The sequence below is a fragment of the Barbus barbus genome (assembly GCF_936440315.1).
Source record: "Barbus barbus genome assembly, chromosome: 20".
Taxonomy (NCBI): Eukaryota; Metazoa; Chordata; class Actinopteri; order Cypriniformes; family Cyprinidae; genus Barbus; species Barbus barbus.
The window spans coordinates 9900882-9922745 of record NC_136748.1 but is presented as its reverse complement, the minus strand read 5'-3'; the positions used below and the strand labels follow the sequence as shown (position 1 = coordinate 9922745).

Genomic DNA, 21864 nt, shown 5'->3' with positions numbered 1-21864 from the left:
AGTTATCGCCATTTTGCCTACTTTTAATAATAATAAAAAAAGCCTGGATGCGTATTTAGAAATAAAATAGGTTTTCAGATCATTTCAGACCAAAATGTTTTCTTTTGAAATCTGTTTTAACTGAATCAAGGTTTTCTTATGTCACCAATATCACTTTTCATCCCATTATTCAACTCTGTTATCCATTCTGTCTCTATAACTAACAAAAGCCAATCCTATCATCATGTAGGAGGCAACATCATTTTTTAGAGGGGCATCAACAAACATGAGTAAGTATTATCAGTGGATTTGATGAATTCTGTCATATTTCAATAACTTCAAGCTGGAAGTTATGTAAACCTGTTATGCAGATTAAAGTTATAAGTGCTTGAACTTGACCAGAGTATATCTTTCCTGGAAACACTTCCTTAAATTTACACGCATATTCATTTTTTTTATACCTCAAATGAGCTGCTGCATGCATAACAGAAAAGACACATATATTTTTTATATATTTTTACACATATATTCACATACCACAGTGTTGACATTTTTATTTTAAAGGAATAGTTCAGCCAAAAAATTATTGAAAATGGACTCATCCTAAGATAAATTCGTTTCTTCATCTGAAGAGATTTTGAGAACTTTAGCATTAATTCGTTTCTCACTAATGAATCCTTTGCAGTGAATGGGTGCCGTCAGAATGAGAGTCCAAACAGCTGATAAAGATATCACAATAATCCTCAAGTAATCCACATGACTACAGTCCACCAATTAACATCATGCAAAGTGAAAAGCTGTGTGTTTATAAGAAACAAATCATCATTAAGATGTTTTTTTAACTTCAAACTGTTGCTTTTTGGCTAAAATATGAGTCCTCAAGTCATAATATTGCTTCCTCCAGTGAAAAGGTTGTCTTGTCTGAATCAGGAGAGAAATATATATATGTATATGTGTGTGTGTGTGTATATATATATATATATATATATAAAAGAATATTAGGCCTAAAAGCCAAATACAACAAACTTGACTGAATATTCTCCCCTACTCTTATCAGATTTGCCACTAATGAACTAATGGCTTACTAATTAAAAGTGTTACCCGCTTTTGTATGGATTAGCCTTCCATAAAACTACATCTAATTAAGTGTAGTGGGTTTCTGATGCTTTTTTCCAGGAATAAATGCCTTGAGCTGTATTTCTGTGCTCTGCTGCAGAGCCTGACTGCGCATCTGCAGCGAGAGCGAGAGCCGCAGCGACAGCGCAGCACAGACAAAATGCCTATGGATCATTTCATATTCGCGCAATGCATCCTTTATTTTTTAGCCTTCGTTTTTGGCTTTATAGCTATAGTACCTCTGTCGGAGAACACGGAGGATTTTCGCGGGAAATGTCTGCTTTTTACGCGGGGGATGTGGCAGAACGAGAACATCACGGTGTCTAAGCAGCGCTTCATCATTGAGGAGTGGGGACCACAGACCTCCTGCAGCTTCATCACCGCTGTCGGCATCGCGTCGCTCATCCTGTCCGCAGTACAAGCCTGGAGGCTGCTGCTCTTCATCTGCAAAGGCCACGATGAGTGAGTGATTGCTTCTTTCATCGTATTGCTTGTGAATTTGATGCCTCACATGCATTAGACCCGTGCCAGTGCGGTGGATGGGATTCATGGATGCAGTTATGTCATACAGCAGCACAGATGAGCTACTATATTCGTTAAATATTTAGTTTTAAATTCGATTTTGTATGGGAAACATGTTCAATTACAATAAACTGTGACACAGTTTGTGATTAAGTAGTTTCATTGTTTTAAAGAAGAATGTGGCCTAATATAAAGTATAAATCAGCTGGCATCAGTGGTTATACTGAAGGGTTTAGAACAGTTTGAAATCATGGAATGAATTTTGAATAATGAGATTGATTATTAATCATTGCTCTATGATTATAGTCTGTCCAGCCTGAAATCAAAGGCCAGTTTCATTTAATAGACATTCTACTCTTTTAATATTTAGTATGCAACTAAATCAGCCAATTCTCAGGATAAGACACTATGAAAAGCAGTATAGGCAGCTATTATTTAATTATTTGTATTATGAAACTACAATTTTATTTGAATAATTTTGAAAACCATTCAAAAGGGTTATTTCATCCCTCATTACTCATTTCATTACTCATTTTAATTTAGTTTAACGATGTACTAAAATAATTCAAACTAAAACTGAAATAAATATTAATAATAGAGACGTAACGATTTACTCCACTCACAATGTGATGCGATTTTCTCTCTTTTTTTTTTATTATACAAAATTAGATTTAGGTGAACTGTCACATATTTGTATTGCTTTTCAACCAGCTTTGCATCCCTAATTAATAAAAAAAAACTACACAGATAACTATACACAGCGTTTTGGAGGATAAACATTGAATCAATGTCCTTTGTCATTTTATGGAAGAGAGCAGCTCAGCATTCTGCAATATATCTTCTTTTGTGTTCCACAGAAGAAAGAAAACAGTAGGGGTTTGGAACAACTGGAGAGTGAAAATGGTGACTTCTGTAAAATTGTCTTTATTATTTATACAGCTCAATCTTCAATGCCTTCCTGAACTTGCTCATCAGCACATTCGTAGTGTTTGCTGTGTTCCTGTCCAGCACAATAGTCAGTGTGGGTTTCAATCTATGGTGTGATGCTATCACAGAAGGAGGCAGTATGCCCAGCAGGTAAGCGTGACACTCAGGTATCCCACTTGCATATAAACACTACAATGTATATAAGAAACTGAAAACTATGACAGATAGTTGTTGTTTTTAGACTGCTTTTATAAGAGCCACGTTTAATTGGATAGGCCTTTTTTCCTCTGTCAGAGAGGGTTTGGTGACATTGAAATTAGCCAGAGGCTTTTGGCTTGTTTAAGTGTCCACAGACTACTACATTGTTTGAATATAAACTCTGAATGTGTCTGATAAGCAGCTTTGTTCTTAGTTTTTATGAGCAATATCTACTTGATAAAGTCTGTGAATCATTTCTAACAGACTGCTGTTCATTTCTAGCTGTGAGGATCTTCAGGACACTGATCTTGAACTAGGGTTGGACAACTCTGCTTTTTATGACCAGTTTTCCATAGCACAGGTTGGTCAGTTAAAAATAAAAGTGTGTGTGATAACTACACGAGTGTTTTATATTAATCATTGTGTTGGCTTAAAGGGATAGTTCAACCAAAAAACTAATTTCAGCCCTACAGCACTTTACCAACCTTCAACATTAGACAACATTCAAACTCTGTCTTGAATTTTCCTTTTCTAGTTTCTGTTTCACACTGCTCATTACCAGTTTGTATCATGAATATAACAGTCAATCCTCCTCTGCTTCCTCTAGTTTGGATTGTGGGCAGCCTGGCTGACTTGGCTCGGTATCACCGTCATGGCCTTTCTGAAGGTCTATCACAACTACCGTCAAGAGGATCTGGTTGACAGCTTGATCCACGAGAAAGAGTTCCTAATTGGGCGTTCGTCACGCCGGCGCTCTGATGTGGTAGATGAGAAAAGTGGCATGATATGATCAACTCAACATTTTCAACGCATTGAGATGTACTGTCAAGTAAATTGGGTTAATAAGCTTCTAAATTTGGTGTTTCTCAACTTTAGATTGACCTAAACTGAGTTTAACTGAACCAAATGCTTCCGAATAACATTTTATTTGACATTCGACATAGACATTCACGTGCACTCAAATGTTCGGACAGAGGTCATAGATCATTTACTCGCAACAGTTTTTGTGTTGAGCTTGAAACACAAGATAAACAGTGAACATCAATAACTTATAGGGATAGTTTAAGAAAAATTGATTTCTTTTACTACTTCATGCTGTCCCAAACTTGTAAGAATTTCATTCATCTTCAAATCACAAAATGAAGATATTTTCAATGAAACCTGTGAGATTTCCATGGAAGCCCATTTCCACCGCAGAATAAAAAAAATTGCGACTTTTTATATCACAATTCAGACTTCACAGAATTGTGAGTTTAAATATAGCAATTGCGAGTTTATATCTCACAATTCTGAGTTCATATCTCGTAATTTTAAGTTACATCTTGCAACTCTGACTTAATTTCTCGCAATTCTGAGTTTGTATCTTGCAATTCAAACTATTTCAGAATCGCTAGATGTAAACGCGCTATTGCGAGGTTTAGAACAGAAATGATGAGATACAAACTTGCAAGTCGCTGTTTTTTTCCCCAAGCTTCCTTAAATTTCTGTCCCTTCAATGAGTCAATTCCACAATAGCTTTCAAAAGTTCATAACATTGTAAATAATCCGTATGAATTGAGCGATTTAATCCACGTCTTCCGAAGAGACATGGTAACTTCATATGTGAATTAATATAGACATTGATCAATGCACATACACAGAGCACATTAAATATTGTAAACATGCTTGAGTCACATGCAAGAACAAACCTCGTTGGCTCTCGTGCAAGCATACTTGAGCATCTTTTTTCATTTTTGGTGGAATTAACTTTTCTTGGAGGGATGGAAATTTGTCAGGTTTATTAAAAAATGACAAATTTGGAACGATATGGATATTTGGGATATTATTTATTTATGGGGATATTTAAGGAAGTCTGCATAAATAATCCTGTGTGACATACAATCAACGTCTTATTGCCATTTATGTTTTTACTCAACTAAATGATTCTTTCCTTCTAAAGCCTATTTAAAGCAGCGCTAGAGCAACAGCTTCCAGTCAGTCTCTATTCCATCAGTGCTCTATACATTAGCTGAGGAGTTGGACTTAGTGCATACATTGTAGCTCAGGTAATACTTGTTTTAAACACTATTTGAAGTGTGTGTGATCCATGTCTGGTTTTCTTTACTTCCAGTACTGCCTCTATGTGTAAGACATATATAATGATGACTATGACTGTGGTAGTATCCTTCCTATGTAAAGGGATTGCTCTTGAAAACATGCTTGCATGTACATACATATTACAGGCTATTAATTAATTCAGACAGACGAAGAGGAAATCTAGGCTCTTTAAAAATACTGAAGTGACTAATCTTCAGTCTTCAGGATATAACCTCATAAGTTGATGAGATATGTGATATAAAGATTATGTCATAGTTCACCATGTTCTGAAATATTGTTGCGCATGTTGCAATAAAATTTGATGTATGGCTATTTTGGTTCAAGCATCTTATGATAACTAGTCCTCCTGACCCTAAAGGATTCTGTTTTAGTTTAGCTAGTTTTATGATGTGTGAGCATGAGTCGTGATTCACTGTAACTCTGTAACACACTCAGGCCCACGTTTCCGAGTATAAAACATTATGCATAAGATTGTTTTGTGCATCATTTTATTTATTGTGTAATAGTGTGAACACATCTCTGCAACTTTCAACATTATAGGGCTTTTTATTTAATAAAAGCAGTAATAGCAGTATAAACAGCAATGATGATGAAAATACAAAGCAATTGTTGATTTTTCTGATCATGAAATAAATAAAATTCAGTCTTTAAACTATAGTGATGATTTAGAGCTCTTTTTGGTCTTGAGTATTTGAAACAAAAGAAATGCAGTGAATATACTGCCATAAAGCACCTCTATTGAAATACATATTACAGAAAGACTAAACATAGAGAATGTGTACTTGTCCTGGGGCAATTTTATTGCTTCAGCGAATGGCTAGCTCAACAGTACAACATATTTAGTTTATTTCCCTTTTGTCATCCGAATTCCCCTGAAATGGGTATAGTAAGCAAGTGTGCTAATTATGTGTTGCATACATTTAATAGACATATAGTGCACAAAATATTCTGATATAATCAAACATTTGTTTTGTGTTTTGACATTTTCACTCACAGTGATTTGATGCAGGTCACGGTAGTTTTGTTAATCATTTGTGCAACTTTAACTTATTTCTCTTAATCAGTTGTATTGATGGAGATTAATTCAACTGCATTTTTAATAAATATTAAATATTTGGGGTCAGTAAGATTTTTAAAGAAAGCTCTTGACGAAGCTGAATTTATTTGATTCAAAATACAGTAAAATATCAGTTTTACATTTTAATATATTTGAAAATGTAATTTATTCCTGTGATATTAAAGCATCATTACTCCTGTCTTCTGTGTCACATGACTCAGAAATTATTCTAATAGGCTGATTTGCTGATTTTTACCAATGATGAGAAAAAATAAATATATATACACACACACATACATACATAATATATATTTTTTCAGGATAATGAATAGAAAGTTCAAAAGAACAGCATTAATTTGATATAGAAATCTGTTGTAAGATTTTAAATGTCTCTATTGTCCCTTTTGATCAATTTATTGCATCCATGCTGAATAGAAATATTCATTTATTTCAGAAAAAAATTCTAACTGACCCCAAACATATACGTGTGTGTGTAATATCTCTTCACGATGACAGAGTTTTCAATTTTGGGTGTACTGTCTCTTTAATTCAAGCAATGCATGCCAGCTTGTGTGCTAATGGAAATAAGCTATTTTTGACACTAGAAACCAAAGGCTGATATAATTTGATAGAAAATGCTTGCCCAAAACTAGAAAAATAGATACTGAACAGCTGCTGCTTTAAAGAAAGATTAAGAGACTAACGGAGTAAAACTTGAGTAGAACAGTAAAATAAAATTCTTATAAAACACAGTAAAACAAATGAATGCACCATTATTAGGCTTAAGCCTGGTACAGGTTTATGTAAAATATAAACTTAAATAGTGCGAGTATCATAACGCATTCAGCTATTTAAAATGGCATTCTTTCATTTGCCAGTTAAATCAGGCAGTGCATGACACAATATATGGCCAACTCATCCTTCAACAGTCTTATATCTCTTTCTGAGAGAATGGAAAGATTTGTGCTTAGAACAGCTTTGCCCTTCGTTTCTTGTAAAGTAGATAAATGCTAAAAGTGACGTCATTGTGCCAGTTCTCTTTTCTCATTTACATTGAACTATATTCTTTAACAATGATTAGTGTCATTTACATGTTTGATAAATGCATAAAACGCATATTTGTATTCTAAACCTATTTGATTATTAGTAAAATAAATAGCATTGTCTTGCATTCCACAGACACATTCAACCACATAATGTACAGCAAGTGCATTAAAAATAAAGCATTGAATAAATGAAATATTATTTGACATTAAAATTGTCATATAATGTGATACATCGGTTCATAGAGAATAAAGTGTGCACAATCTGTAAAGCCCGACTGATTTTGGGTCTGATCCAAGAATGAGTCAACGACATAAGAGTGTTCACGGTAAAGAGAAGAAAATAATCTTTTATAAAATTTGGTAAATTATAATTAAGTTTTTGGGGAGTTGCACCACATGACATTTTACTAATAACAATATAACATTTTAAATATATTATTAAATAACTTAAATTTCAGGAGAATCCTCAATAAAAATGAGGATCATGTCTTTAATATTTAAATTCAAATTAAATGACATAGTTGCACCAAAATAAAAATATTAAGATGTTTTGAAGCTGGATGAAAATAAATCCATTCTTGGATATGTCTGAGGATAAACATATTTCCAACTCAATCCTGTCTTTATTTTTGTAATACAGTAAATTTATTATTTCAGCAGTTTCCTAAATTCACTCTTTGAATCAGAAAGCCCTTATATTGCTATTTATATCCTAAGACAAAAATAGCGCTTCAGAAATCAACCATTTTTGATACAAAACGAAATATTATATAAAGCAAATTAACACAAAGAACAGCACTAGCAGGAAATGATCCAGCCATGCGTTTACTCGATCTATGAGCACATGCAATGTGTTCTCGGCACTAAAATGTAACTATTTGTGACAATGCACATGATATTATGCATGTACTTACCGTTACATGTGGCTCTTTTTCATATTGCTTATTAGAGACCTGTAAAGGTATTCAATGTCTTGCATGCCTAATTTGACTGATAATACGGACCTATTAATATATCAGTCGGGCTCTACCTGTGGACGGAATTCATTCATTGGTTTTCTCTCTCGACAGTCTTGTATAATTCTGAGTGCTAAAGGTTTTAATTAATATTGCTGCACAAAATGACCAAAAGAACAGATATGGAGATATTTAGCATTACATCACTTGCACATCAATGCTAAATTTCTCCAAATCTGTTCTGATAAAGTAACAAACACATCTACATATTGGATGGCTTGAGGATGAGTACATTTTTGGTGAACAATTCCTTTAAAACATACCATCCAGAACCACTATACGAGGAAAAAGAGCTACATACAGAGATCTAAATATATACGGTATAATGAGGTATAATGAGGATGTGGCATTAGCTATGCCACCTTAAAGGGCTAAAAGGCACACCATCCCTTAATGGTGTGGAAAAGTACATGGCCTTTAATCATCCACAAAAGAAAAGAGGTGGATGTTGAACATCCTCAGAAAATTCGACTGGTGGCCAGTCTGATTATAACAGTGAAAATAAAGCAATAAATAAAACAAGAGGACCTTTATCTTTTATTTCCTCCACAGTCCTTCAAAAAACATCCTGACCTTTTATGTTTTTTTTGTTTTTCTTCCTGCCCGTTGCTGCCCCCTGTGGCCAGTTATGGTCATTGCATGGTCAGCCAGATCCAGCAGGCCCAAACGATCTGTTTGAACTGAAGCAGGTACACAGCTAGTGCCGTCTGCAGCTCTTCGCAGGCACGCTGGGGTCTCCGGCGGTCCGTGCAGTACAGTGCTAGACCCAGCGCAGACAGGAGGAGGAACAGGCAGGTGAGCAGGGCCAGGTGCAAATGGCTCTGGGGAGTGTCGTAGACTGGAACACAAAATTCGAAATGCTAAATTTGTTGCTGCGCAACTGTTTAAAACGGTCTAAAACAAGAGTCATACGAAATGCAGAAAAAAAACCATATCTAGCATGGCCACAAATTAAGAATTAGTTCATTTTCACATTATTTTGATTTCACATGATTTCATTTTAGTTAAATCATGGCTACAAATTAAAAGTTAGTTATCGCAATTTATTCATTCGCTCTCTTGTTTTAGTAAATTGTGGCCATGGTGTGCTACTTCTTTCCCTCAATTTTTAATTAAAACAAGGGAACGAATTAGTACACCGCTTTTTTTTTTACACACCATTTTCAACTAAAAACAGAAAACGTTTTATGTGTTTTGGACATTCATTTACATGACAACTGCGTTTTGGGGGCCTGCAAACAAACTTCTGAAAACATGTTTCAAAGTTTTTGAAAACGATTCCGCTATAATCTCTGTGTAAACTACAAAAACGCAAATTTGTGAAATGGTGACGTCATGCGCATGTGTATCATGTTTGTGTAGTGTTTCTTTACAAAGTGACATTGCCAGCTACTGGTCTGGCATGCATAATACCGCAATTTAAGTCATTTTCACGAATCCCGTGTGAAAGACGATTGTTTTGACAACGTTGTCTGAACGCGACAAATGTAAAAGGAAGAACTTTTCTGTTTTTAGTAGATCATTGTTGTGTATACGTACCCTAATATCAAGTAACTAACTAAAATTAGGGAGCAAAATAAGTTGTGGGAACATATAGGCCTATATATTTTTATTCACCTACATGTCATGTGCAGGGCTTCAGAGTAATTCTTTAAATATGCTCTAAGTATTTTGTTTTTTCATAGTTTTTATTACTTTTATACTTTGAATCAGTTTGCACATTCACAGGCCATCCCATACAGAAAAACGCAAGCTGTGAGCATGCTAGTTAGCTGTTAGCTTGTCTTGTGAGAAGCCATTTTACTAACATTGCTTTAGTTAAACATTACGTACTATATATACATAATCATGTGATACACATATGTATTTTACACAGCAAAAACTATTTATTTGACCAAACTTCCAGAATTGTTAGCTGACAATCTAGATGTATTGTTAATATGGTTTTCTACGAATGGGACACTACATTTTATTCAAGCTAATATTGACAAAATATTTTCATAAATTTTGGCTTTAATAAGATCTCGTAACCTCAAAAATTCATAATTACGGACTTATAGAAGGTGGGAAGAAGGAAATTTCTGATATCACAAGAAGCAGCATTATTTACTGGCTAAGTCTGGGGAAATTCCACAAGAGCTAACACCGCTAACTGCACTTTTAACCAAAGAAAATTAAGAAAAAGTTCACTTTCTTTTGGTCGTACATGCGTGATATACCTCAATGTAATATTTAACAGGCAGAGGCGAACAAACTGTAGTTCCATTCATGTTCCATTCATGTAAATATATAAAACCACAGCAAAGGGCTACTTATAAATGATCAGGCTGTTCTAAGTCCCAGATTTCATGCAAGACAATCATGCATATTATCATGCATTTTTTAGATCCACCACACTGTCCAACACATTTCTTTTTTACTTACCTCCTAAACAGTCATAGTACGGAATGTCTGGAAACCCAACATAAAAGGTAAGGATGGTTTAGGTTTGAGTTCAAGTTGGTCAACATCTTTGTAAAACCCATAACCATTCAAATAACTAAAGGTGCAGCCACATTTACCGCTCTACAAAATCCAGGCATTTCAATAGTAATCCACATCTCATGAGGGCAAAAGATTTCCCCAAGCAGACTGCGCAACAATTTCAAATTGGTCACACCGATTCGCTGCGCTGAGGAACAGAATGCTGCTTGGTTCATACGCCACTTCAACATTGACAACTGACAAAGGACGTTCGCTAATGTGACCGCACTTAAATCTTTGGAGACACAGAGGCACATGACCTTCATTCTTACTGGGTTTTTGCAATAAGGCCTTTCGAAATAAGCTCTTGAGAGAAAGACAAACTGTGCATCTAAACAAACTACACTAGCGCCCTGAATTACTACCTTCCTTAAATTCCTTAAATTAAATTCCTTGATTCATTAACATAATAGTGTGGTTGGCACAGATTACACACTACCTAATTTGCATGTATAATTAATTTGGAAGTAAATCACTTGGGTATGTTTGTGCATCCCTTCTTTTCTTTTTTCAGAACGAGGGGATTCATTAACTGCAGACCTCAATGAGAACAATCTTTTACAACCCACTTCAACAGTTTCATTTACTTTACCATTTTTAAGTGCCAGCTCTTAATAATGCAGAGAACCACTTTAAAGAATGGTTCAAAGAGTCTCTGGAGATTTTAGGGACTGCTAGAGCAGGTTTGTTTGAAGTGACTCACCATGAACAGTGATCTCCGGCTCTCTGAAGCGAACCCGCCTCTCGTTTTTTCGCTTGCGCGATGAGTCTGACTCCACATTGCTCACATTGGACCTTTTCAGAATAGAGGTGGGCAGTTTTTCATTTATGACCTGAAATCGGAAAAGACAAAACTATTGACTCCGAGAATGTTTGCTAGAGATAATATGAAGTCATTTGACTGCGGCATTAGATTCCTATAACTTTACCTCCTGATTCATAAGACCTTTTGACATTAACATGCATTTTATGTGACGAGATCGTTACAAATAAAATGTCATGACATTTTAACAGAAGAAGTAGAGTGAAAAACAATGTGATTTACACAAGTAAAGATGATGGCCCAAAAGAATGTCCTGTAGTATGTGAGTAAATCACATTAAGTTGTGGGTCAATGATGTAACAAATGTACAAATTTTGTAAAAAAATACATAAAAATGCATTTCATACTGTAAATATGCCTTGACTTTTTAAAGGCACAAAGTCAAACAATTCAGGATGATACAAATGTCCTGATATCAAAATGAAGGAAAAAGAAGAATCTGATAATATTGGAATATTTTGTCTATTTTATGAAAAGGTAAGGCTACTACCTCAGGTTGTAAAATGTAATTTGGTGCAACTCCTAAAAACAACCTAATAATATTTATCAATTATTAATTCATGATATTTAAAATATACTTTTTACTTTAAAACACATACACTCACTGGCCACTTTATTAGGTACACCTTGCTAGTATCGGGTTGGACCCCCTTTTGCCTTCAGAACTGCCTTAATTCTTTGTGGCATAGATTCAACAAGGTGCTGGAAACATTCCTCTGAGATTTTGGTCCACATTGACATGACAGCATCACGCAGCTGTAGCTGCACATCCATGATGCAAATCTCCCGTTCCACCACATCCCAAAGGTGCTCTATTGGATTGAGATCTGGTGACTGTGGAGGCCATTTGAGTAAAGTGAACTCATTGTCATGTTCAAGAAACCAGTCTGAGATGATTTGAGCTTTGTGACATGATGCATTATCCTGCTGGAAGAAGCCATCAGAAGATGAGTACACTTTAGTCATAAAGGGATGGACTTGGTCAGCAACAATACTCAGGTGGGCTGTGGCGTTTAAACAATGCTTAATTGGTACTAAGGGGCCCAAAGTGTGCCAAGAAAATATCCCCCACACCATTACACCACCACCACCAGCCTGAACCGTTGAGACAAGGCAGGATGGATCCATGCTTTCATGTTCTTTACGCCAAATTCTAACCCTACCATCTGAATGTCGCAGCAGAAATTGATACTCATCAGACCAGGCAACGTTTTTCCAATCTTCTATTGTCCAATTTTGGTGAGTCTGTGCGAATTGGAGCCTCCATTTCCTGTTCTTAGCTGACAGGAGTGGCACCCGGTATGGTCTTGAGTTGCTGCCATGTGATTGGCTGATTAGCAATTTGTGTTACCAAGCAATTGAACAGGTGTACCTAATAAAGTGGCCGGTGAGTGTATATTGTAAAATATACACCACAGGTGTATATGGTGTCTTTACTTGACGGTTACACCAGATTACACTTTCATTAAATTTAATCATATAAACCCAACATAAATGCAAAAAGTGCATTTCTAAGCAATTAGATTTTTGGTTTTCTTTATCATGGTGTCGTACCAAGTGTCACTGGCTGCAGTTTTACCTTTGTTTTAGGAGTTTCCTGTTGTATGTATGGCTCTTTTCTGTGTCGCAGTTGAGAGTGTCTGTCCTTATGGCTATGAGAGATGCTACTCAGAGCGTCGCTGAATGACTCGGTGGCCGCGAACCTTTTGGAAAGAGTCGACACACACTCTCCCAATGAATCTGCAACATAAAACGCACTTCACAAACTGCAGAACAACATATTTGATATCAAATCAGCAAAAAGCAACACGCATATTTGTTTCTAGTCGGTACAGTTTGCATGATGAAACTCGATTAGCAGAGAATAATTTAGCATTGAAACTATGACACAGTGCCACGCAGGCGATATGTTGTGGCGAATGCATTTTCTCTCAGAAAGCTGACTCTGCAGCTGAGTTTGACATTCATGACACATTGCTGCCCTATACAATACATTTTTCATCGTCCAGGAAAAAGGCAATAGGGAAGACGCAGAACGACCTGTCCCTCCAGAAAACTAGCAAAGCATTTCTGCTTGCAAAAATGCCCTGGCCTCAAACTGTCAAAGACACGACATGGCTTTTCTGCCTGAGATCTAAAACGCTGCAGACAGAAAGTGCATGCTTGGATTAAATGCTTACTCATTCAGGCTATTTAGCTCTGCAGGTTTTTATCGTACAGAACTATGTACAGTAGACTTGTAGTAGTACAAGTTCCTTGCTTCCTCACTAAGTGGAAGGTGGATATTTTGCTATGACAAATTTGGTACTGTATTACATAACTTGCTCACCAATGGATTCTCACCATTGAATGGGTGCCGTCAAAATGGAGGGAGTCCAAACAGCTGATAAAGACATCACAGTAATCCACATGACTCCAGTCCATCAATTAACGCCTTGTAAAAACAGCTTGAAGTTAAAAATATCTTGAAGTTTTTGATTATGATAAACACGCAGCTTTTCGCTTTACAAGACATTAATTGACGGACTGCAGTCGTGTGGATTACTTGTGCATTATTGTGATGTTTTTATAAGATGTTTGGACTCTCATTCTGATAGCACCCATTCACTTTAGAGGACCCATTGGTGAGCAAGTGATGTAATGCTAAATTTCTCCAAATCTGTTCCAACAAAGAAACAAACTCAACTTTATCTTGGATGGCCAGATGATTAGTACATTCTTTTAAACATTTAAAGAAGAATCCAAAAACAGTTTATAATGATTTTACAGCATTAACAATTATTGCAGTATAGAGTGGGGCAAATAAGTATTTGATACACTGCCGATTTTTCCAGTTTTCCCACTTACAAAGAATGGAGAGATCTGTAATTTTCATCGTAGGTACACCTGAACTGTGAAAGACAGAATATAATAAAAAAATCTAGAAAATCACATTGTATGATTTTAAATAATTAACTTACATTTTATTGCATGAAATAAGTATTTGATCACCTACTAACCAGCAAGAATTCTGGCTCTCACAGACCTGTTAGTTTGTCTTTAAGAAGCCCTCCTATCCTCCACTCATTACCTGTATTAATTGCACCTGTTTGAACTCGTTACCTGTATAAAAGACACCTGTTCACACACTCAATCAATCAGACTCCAACCTCTCCACTATGGGCAAGACCAAAGATGACACTAGGGACAAAATTGTCGACCTGCACAAGGCTGGGATGGGCTACAGGACAATAGGCAAACAGCTTGGTGAGAAGGCAACAACTGTTGGCGCAATTATTAGAAAATGGAAGAAATTCAAGATGACTGTCAATCTCCCTCGGACTGGGGCTCCATGCAAGATCTCGCCTCGTGGAGTATCAATGATCCTGAGAAAGGTGAGGGATAAGCCTAGAACTACACGGGAGGACCTGGTCAATGACCTGAAGAGATCTGGGACCACAGTCTCAACGGTTACCATTAGTAACACACTACACCGTCATGGATTAAAATCCTGCAGCACGCGCAAGTTCCCCCTGCTCAAGCCAGCACATGTCCAGGCCCGTCTGAAGTTTGCCAAAGACCATTTGGCATGGGAGAAGGTCATGTGGTCAGATGAGACCAAAATAGAACTTTTTGGTATAAACTCCACTCGCCGTGTTTGGAGGAAGAAGAAGGATGAGTACAATCCCAAGAACACCATCCCAACCGTGAAGCATGGGGATGGAAACATCATGCTTTGGGGGTGCTTTTCTGCAAAGGGGACAGGACGACTGCACCGTATTGAGGGGAGGATGGATGGGGCCATGTATCGCTAGATTTTGGGCAACAACCTCCTTCCCTCAGTAAGAGCTTTGAAGATGGGTTGTGGCTGGGTCTTCCGGCATGACATTGACCCCAAACACACAGCAAGGGCAACTAAGGAGTGGCCTAGCCAGTCTCCAGACCTGAACCCAATAGAAAATCTATGGAGGGAGCTGGAACTCCGTGTTGCCCAGTGACAGCCCCAAAAGCTGAAAGATCTGGAGAAGACCTGTATGGAGGAGTGGGCCAAAATCCCTGCTGAAGTGTGCAAACCTGGTCAAGAACTACAGGAAACGTCTGACCTCTGTAATTGTAAACACAGGTTTCTGTACCAAATATTAAGTTCTATTTTTCTATTGTATCAAACACTTATTTCATACAATAAAATGGAAATTAATTATTCAAAAATTATTCAATGTGATTTTCTGGATTTTCTTTTTATATTCTGTCTCTCACAGTAGAGGTGTACCTACGATGAAAATTACAGATCTCTCCATTCTTTGTAAGTGGGAAAACTTGAAAAATCGGCATTGTATCAAATACTTATTTGCCCCACTGTATATGAAATATTTTTTTTTCCAGAAATTATGCTTAAAAGGACAGTTTACCCAAAATTGAAAATGTCGTTCCAAACCATCGATAATTTTTGGAACACAAATTAAGATATTATTGACGAAATCCGAGAGCTTTCTGACCCTGCAAGGGACAGCAAGGGAACTACAACATTCAAGGCCTAGAAAGGTAGTAAGGACATTGTTAAAATTGTCCATGTGACATCAGTGGATCAACCGTAATGTTACGAAGCTACAGAAATACTTTTCCTGTGCAAAGAAAACAAAAATAATGACTTTATTCAACAATTGGAACAACATAAGTGTGAGTAATTAATTTTCATTTTTGAGTGAACTATCCCTTTTTAAGGTACATTTTTATAAGGACAATTCACAGGTGGCGCCAGGGCACCTTCATCAGGGGGGCATTTGAATTTGTGGGGGGGGGGTTGTTCGGGTCAAGGTGGAAAGCGTGCTTGCAATCTGTGATCGCGTGCAGTTGCTGACGCTTGCTATTGCTTTCTTATGTGTGCTTTTTTATCGATTTCACTTTCGCTCTCGAAATCATTCACGTTCAGCAAGGAGGGGAACGGATGGAAAGTGGCGGGCACAGTAACTCGTTTGGGGGGGCACGGCCCGCGAATGCCCCCTCTTGGCACCGGCCCTGGGACAATTAGCCTTCTTTAATTGATGTATTGTTTTGAAAAATCATGTTTTAGTGCCAATTTGATACTGAAGACATTTCACATAGTTACATTACTTGTATATTCTGTTTTGCCGATCTCTGCATAGACAGTGGCTAAAAGCTCCAGACTCCGGGCTGTGATGGGGTGATCGTTTCCAAAAGCCCTCTGGTGGATTTTAGTGGCCTAAATGGGGGAAAAAAATAGGTAACACTTTAGAATAGGGAACACTTATTCACCATTAACTACGACTTTTCCCTCAATAAATTCTTAATTTACTGCTTATTAATAGTTAGTAAGGTAGTTGTTAAGTTTAGGTATTGGGTAGGTTTAGGGATGTAGAATAAGGTCATGTAGAATAAGGCATTAATATGTGCTTAATTACTACTAATAAATGGCTAATATTCTAGTAATATGCATGCTAATAAGCAACTAGTTAAGAGACCCTAAAATATAATGGAGAAGTGACAATTACTATAACAGTTCTTCAGATTTCTCCTCTTTAAAAGCATTGTCATTTATATATATATATATATATATATATATATATATAAAACACACACACAATGTACATACCTTGCCACTGTATTCTAAAGCAAGGTGGGGTCTGAAAGCAATGGAGAGTGACACAAATGTTAGAAATGTTGGTCCAAAATGGTTATTTTGCATGTGTGAAATTGTTCTTGAAATTAAATTTTATTATAATGTTATTATAAATAAAATGTTTAAAAAAGAAAATCACAATTGATATTATTTCTAGAGGTCACATTGTGGGATACAATATTCCTTTCGGAGTGTTTCATGCAAATAAAATGTGTAGTGCACATAGTGCGTAAAAAACATGGAAGCACAAATGAAAGTGTGCAGTCTGAACTGAGAATGTGTCTGTCTGTTTACTGCACATGGGAGAGAGATTCATGCATGTTCTCTATCATCAATCAGCAAATCTATATCATTGATTACGCCTTCAGGACTCGGTTGACCTTTTTCTATTACCACAGTCATAAAGAGTGAGAATAAGAGTGTATTTGCAGAGAGGGTCTAGTATAATATCACATATTTCAACATAATATACTAGACGGATCATTAATATTGATATGTGTTCTGTGAGCAACAGCAATAACAGTCCATCTAATGGAATATATAAGAGATCATCAAAGCAAAGCCCATAATACTTCCTCTATGTGAGTATGAGTCAGTACAATAAAGCATGTTAGGACGTAACTATTGGCTTAGTATCAAGTTTATTTGCTTATTTGTTTATTTGGTTAATAGGAAGTGTGAATGAGAGAGAGTCTGTCAGGCAAACACGTGACATTCACTGGATCTCTCTCACCCGCGATAAAACCTTATATAACCATTCTCTTGACACTGGAGAAACCCTTAACAGAGATCACCTTGTCTGAATCCAAAAAGAAATACTAGCATACTGCTAACTGTGCAGTATATACAATATACTGCCTACTGTTTTTAAAAACAATGTGAAAAAACGAAATGCAAAATGCTAGTTTAATAAACTCAAACATGCAAGTATGTTATATTGTAATAATATCCAATATGCAAATGATAAAAACCTTGCAAAGACCTAAAAAAATAAAAATTATTATTTTATGATTTAATCAAATTTTATCACTTCATCATAGTGGCAATGGAAGGCCAGGATGTTGCATTGTGGGATACAATATACAGCACGCTCTTGTTCATATTTCAAAACTTGGTTAATGTTGCATATTATACCTTTGTGAAAAGGAAGTGCACATAATTGTTTTGAACATGCACTTGTAGTGTACTGAAAAATATTAAAAGTAATATTTAATACACTTGCATATATATAAATATAAATAAAAGGCCACTTAAAATAAAATAGAGTATGCAGAGAGCACAGTGGCATAACGGTTTCTTAATTTACTTTAGTTTTTAAAAAGTGCACTCTAATAATGTTAAATCAAAAAGTCTAATTTAGAGTACATTTAAATAAGTTGTATAATATTTTGTTGTATTTTAAAGGAGCACATTTATTTTGATAGATTACAATACATTATCATCATTTTATTATCTATAATTTAATTTGATATTATATTTAAATGTAATATATTTACTTAATTTCAACTTCATATTTATAAATACATTTACAGTTAGGTCCATATATATTTGGACACTGGCACAATTTTCATAATTTCGGCTCTGTATGCCACCAGAACATAATTAAAATGAAAACAATCAGTATGAAATTTAAGTGCAGACTTTAAGCTTTAATTCTAGGGGTTGAACAAAAATAACATAAAATGCTGAGGAATTACAACCATTTTTCTCACAGTCCCCCCCTTTTTTCAGGGGCTCAAATGTAATTGGACAAATAAGTATAATCATAAATAAAATGTTAATTTTTAATATATTGTTGAGAATCCTTAAGCCTGGAACTCATGGACATCACCGTTTCCTCCTTTGTGATGCTTTGCCAGGCCTTTACTGCAGCTGACTTCAGTTGTTGTTTGTTTGTGGGACTATCTGCCTTTAGTTTTGTCTTCAACAAGTGAAATGCATGCTCAATCGGGTTGAGATCAGGAGATTGACTTGCAGAATATTCCACTCTTTTACCTTCAAAAACTCCTGGGTTGCTTTTGCTGTATGTTTTGGGGCATCATCCATTTGTACTATGAAGCTTTGTCCAATCAACTTTCTGCGCTGATTCAGCCATATGCAGCAGAGTATGTCTCTATACACTTCAAAATTCTTCTGGCTGCTTCTGTCACGTCATCATTAAACACCAATAACCCAGTGCCACTGGAAGCCATGCTCATGCCATCACACTGTTCCAACGAGTTTCACAGATTATGTTGTATGCTTTGGATCATGAGCTGTTCCAAGCCTTTTCTTCCCATCAATCTGGTACAGGTTAATCTTAATTTCAGTTGCCCAAAAAATGCTTTTTCAGAAGAACTTTTTTTTAAATATTTTTGGCAAAGTCTAATCTGGCCTTCTGTATTTGCTCTGGTGAAGTCTTCTCTTGATTGTAGACTTTGACACTGACACATCTACCTCCTGGAAAGTGTTCTCTTGGCTGGATGTTGTGAAAGGGTTTTTCTTTACCATGGAGAGGATCCTCCGATCATCCACCACTGTTGTCCTCCGTTGATGTCCATGCTTGTTAATGTTGCTGAGCTCACCAGTGCATTTGTTTCATCTCAGAATGTACCGAAATGTTGATTAGGTCACTCCGAATGTTCCTGCTATCTCTCTGATGGATTTTTTTGTTTGTTTTTGAAGCCTAACAATTGTCTGTTTCACTTGTATGGAGAGATCCTTTGACTGTATGTATATATATATATATATATATATATATATATATATATATATATATATATATATATATATATATACACACACACACACACACACACACACACGCACACACACATACACTCACCAGCCACTTTATTAGGTACACCTTGCTAGTACCGGGTTGGACCCCCTTTTGCCTTCAGATCTGTCTTAATTCTTCGTGGCATAGATTCAACAAGGTGTTGGAAACATTCCTCAGAGATTTTGGTCCATATTGACATGACAGCATCACGCAGTTGCTGCAGATTTGTCGGCTGCACATCCATGATGCGAATCTCCCGTTCCACCACATCCCAAAGGTGCTCTATTGGATTGAGATCTGGTGACTGTGGAGGCCATTTGAGTAAAGTGAACTCATTGTCATGTTCAAGAAACCAGTCTGAGATGATTTGAGCTTTGTGACATGGTGCATTATCCTGCTGGAAGAAGCCGTCAGAAGATGAGTACACTGTAGTCATAAAGGGATGGACTTGGTCAGCAACAATACTCAGGTGGGCTGTGGCGTTTAAACAATGCTCAATTGGTACTAAGGGGCCCAAAGTGTGCCAAGAAAATATCCCCCACACCATTACACCACCACCAGCCTGAACCGTTGAGACAAGGCATGATGGATCCATGCTTTCATGTTCTTTACACCAAATTCTGACCCTACCATCTGAATGTCGCTGCAGAAATCGACTCATCAGACCAGTTAGGTGAGCCTATGCAAATTGTAGCCTCCGTTTCCTGTTCTTTGCTGAGAGGAGTGGCACCCGGTGTGGTCTTCTGCTGCTGTATCCCATCTGCTTCAAGGCTCAACATGTTGTGCGTTCAGAGATGGTATTCTGCATATCTTGGTTGTAACGACTGGTTATTTGAGTTACTGTTGCCTTTCTATCATCTCTAACCAGTCTGCCCATTCTCCTCTGACATCAACAAGGCATTTTCGTTCACACAACTGCCGCTCACTGGATATTTTCTCTTTTTCGGACCATTCTCTGTAAACCCTAGAGATGGTTGTGTGAGAAAATCCCAGTAGATCAGCAGTTTTTTAAATACTCTGGCACCAAAAACCATTCCACGTTCAAAGTCACTTAAATCCCCTTTCTTCTCCATTCTGATGCTCGGTTTGAACTTCAGCAAGTCGTCTTCACCACATCTAGATTCCTAAATGCATTGAGTTGCTGCCATGTGATTGGCTGATTAGTAATTTGTGTTACCAAGCAATTGAACAGGTGTACCTAATAAAGTGCTTGGTGAGTGTATATAGACATAATATAGATCATATATATATATATATTTAAGAAGGCCTACATCTTAGTTTACCACAAATGCCTATCAATACTTTCAGCAGTTTAACCATATTTCAAAATAGAAGTAATTATAAAATTACACAATTATAAAAAAAACACAATTCAGCTAATTGCATTTAATAAAAATGAACTACAATACATTTTATAATAATATATTTCCTTGCAATTAACAGGCAGCACTGTAATTATATGAAAACATTAGATTCACACTTTTTTATTTGTTTAAAATGATATTATTCCCATAATAAGTAATTTCTTAAAAGAATGCTAACATTCAAAAAGACTGTGCGCAGTATTTAATGCATAATGCATAAACAGCATGAGGAGTAATTATGCCCTCCTCCTGTAAGTCATCACATGGTAAACACATGACTCATAGGGTTCAGTACATATGAGCATCTGTTACAGAAGCCCTAGGCTATGTATAAAGCAAATACAGACAATTTAAATAACAAAGGCATACACGATGAACTACGCCGGCACCAAAGATGTGCAAACAATGTGCATCCTTTATCTAAATCCTCTGTGACTCACAGTCTATACCAGGGATCCTCAAATCTGGCCCACGAGATCCACTTTCCTGCAGAGTTTCTCTCTAACCCCAATCAACCACACCTGAGCAGGCCAATCAAAGTCTTCAGGATCATTAGAAAATCACAGATGGATGAGTTTGATCGGGGTTGGAGCTAAACTCTGCAGCGCATTGGACCTCCAGGGCAAGATTTGAGGAACCCTGGTCTATACCATATTTTGTCCACGTAGATTCTGTTCTTCGAAGTCTAATTTTACCACATTTACATATAGTATCGGGAAACAGTTGTTTAAAAAAGAAAGTAGAGGACATAGGCATTAAGCTCCATTTGATCCCACTGTCCTGCACCTTTGCTTTATTTAAGCACAGATACAGAAAGA

General features: G+C 36.5%; 2 protein-coding genes across 4 annotated transcripts in view; one reads left to right on the top strand and one right to left on the bottom strand.

Moving 5' to 3' along the window:
* Positions 1–1194: 1194 nt before the first annotated feature.
* LOC306886234 (transmembrane protein 179-like) lies at positions 1195–5495 on the top strand. 2 transcript variants are annotated; one of them, XM_079443184.1, is made up of 4 exons: positions 1195–1557; positions 2557–2694; positions 3025–3103; positions 3350–5495. In XM_079443184.1, exons 1-4 carry the CDS (start codon positions 1256–1258, stop codon positions 3530–3532), a joined length of 702 nt encoding a protein of 233 aa, XP_079299310.1. In that variant the 5' UTR covers positions 1195–1255; the 3' UTR covers positions 3533–5495. The 2 variants fall into 2 exon arrangements, with proteins under 2 accessions (XP_079299310.1, XP_079299309.1); XM_079443183.1 differs by having other exon boundaries at positions 1207–1557; positions 3007–3103.
* The window catches only part of LOC306886233 (uncharacterized protein), a 30121-nt gene continuing 13574 nt past the window's right edge, over positions 5318–21864 (bottom strand). Inside the window, exons 5-10 of one of the 2 annotated variants that reach the window (XM_079443181.1) lie at positions 16895–16925; positions 16396–16504; positions 12884–13044; positions 11185–11314; positions 10383–10409; positions 5318–8796 (exon numbers count right to left, since the gene is read on the bottom strand). In XM_079443181.1, the coding sequence (XP_079299307.1) occupies positions 8591–8796; positions 10383–10409; positions 11185–11314; positions 12884–13044; positions 16396–16504; positions 16895–16925 (664 nt within the window). In that variant the 3' untranslated portion in view covers positions 5318–8590. The remainder of the gene's footprint in view (positions 8797–10382; positions 10410–11184; positions 11315–12883; positions 13045–16395; positions 16505–16894; positions 16926–21864) is intronic. The other variant, XM_079443182.1, reaches the window with a different exon arrangement.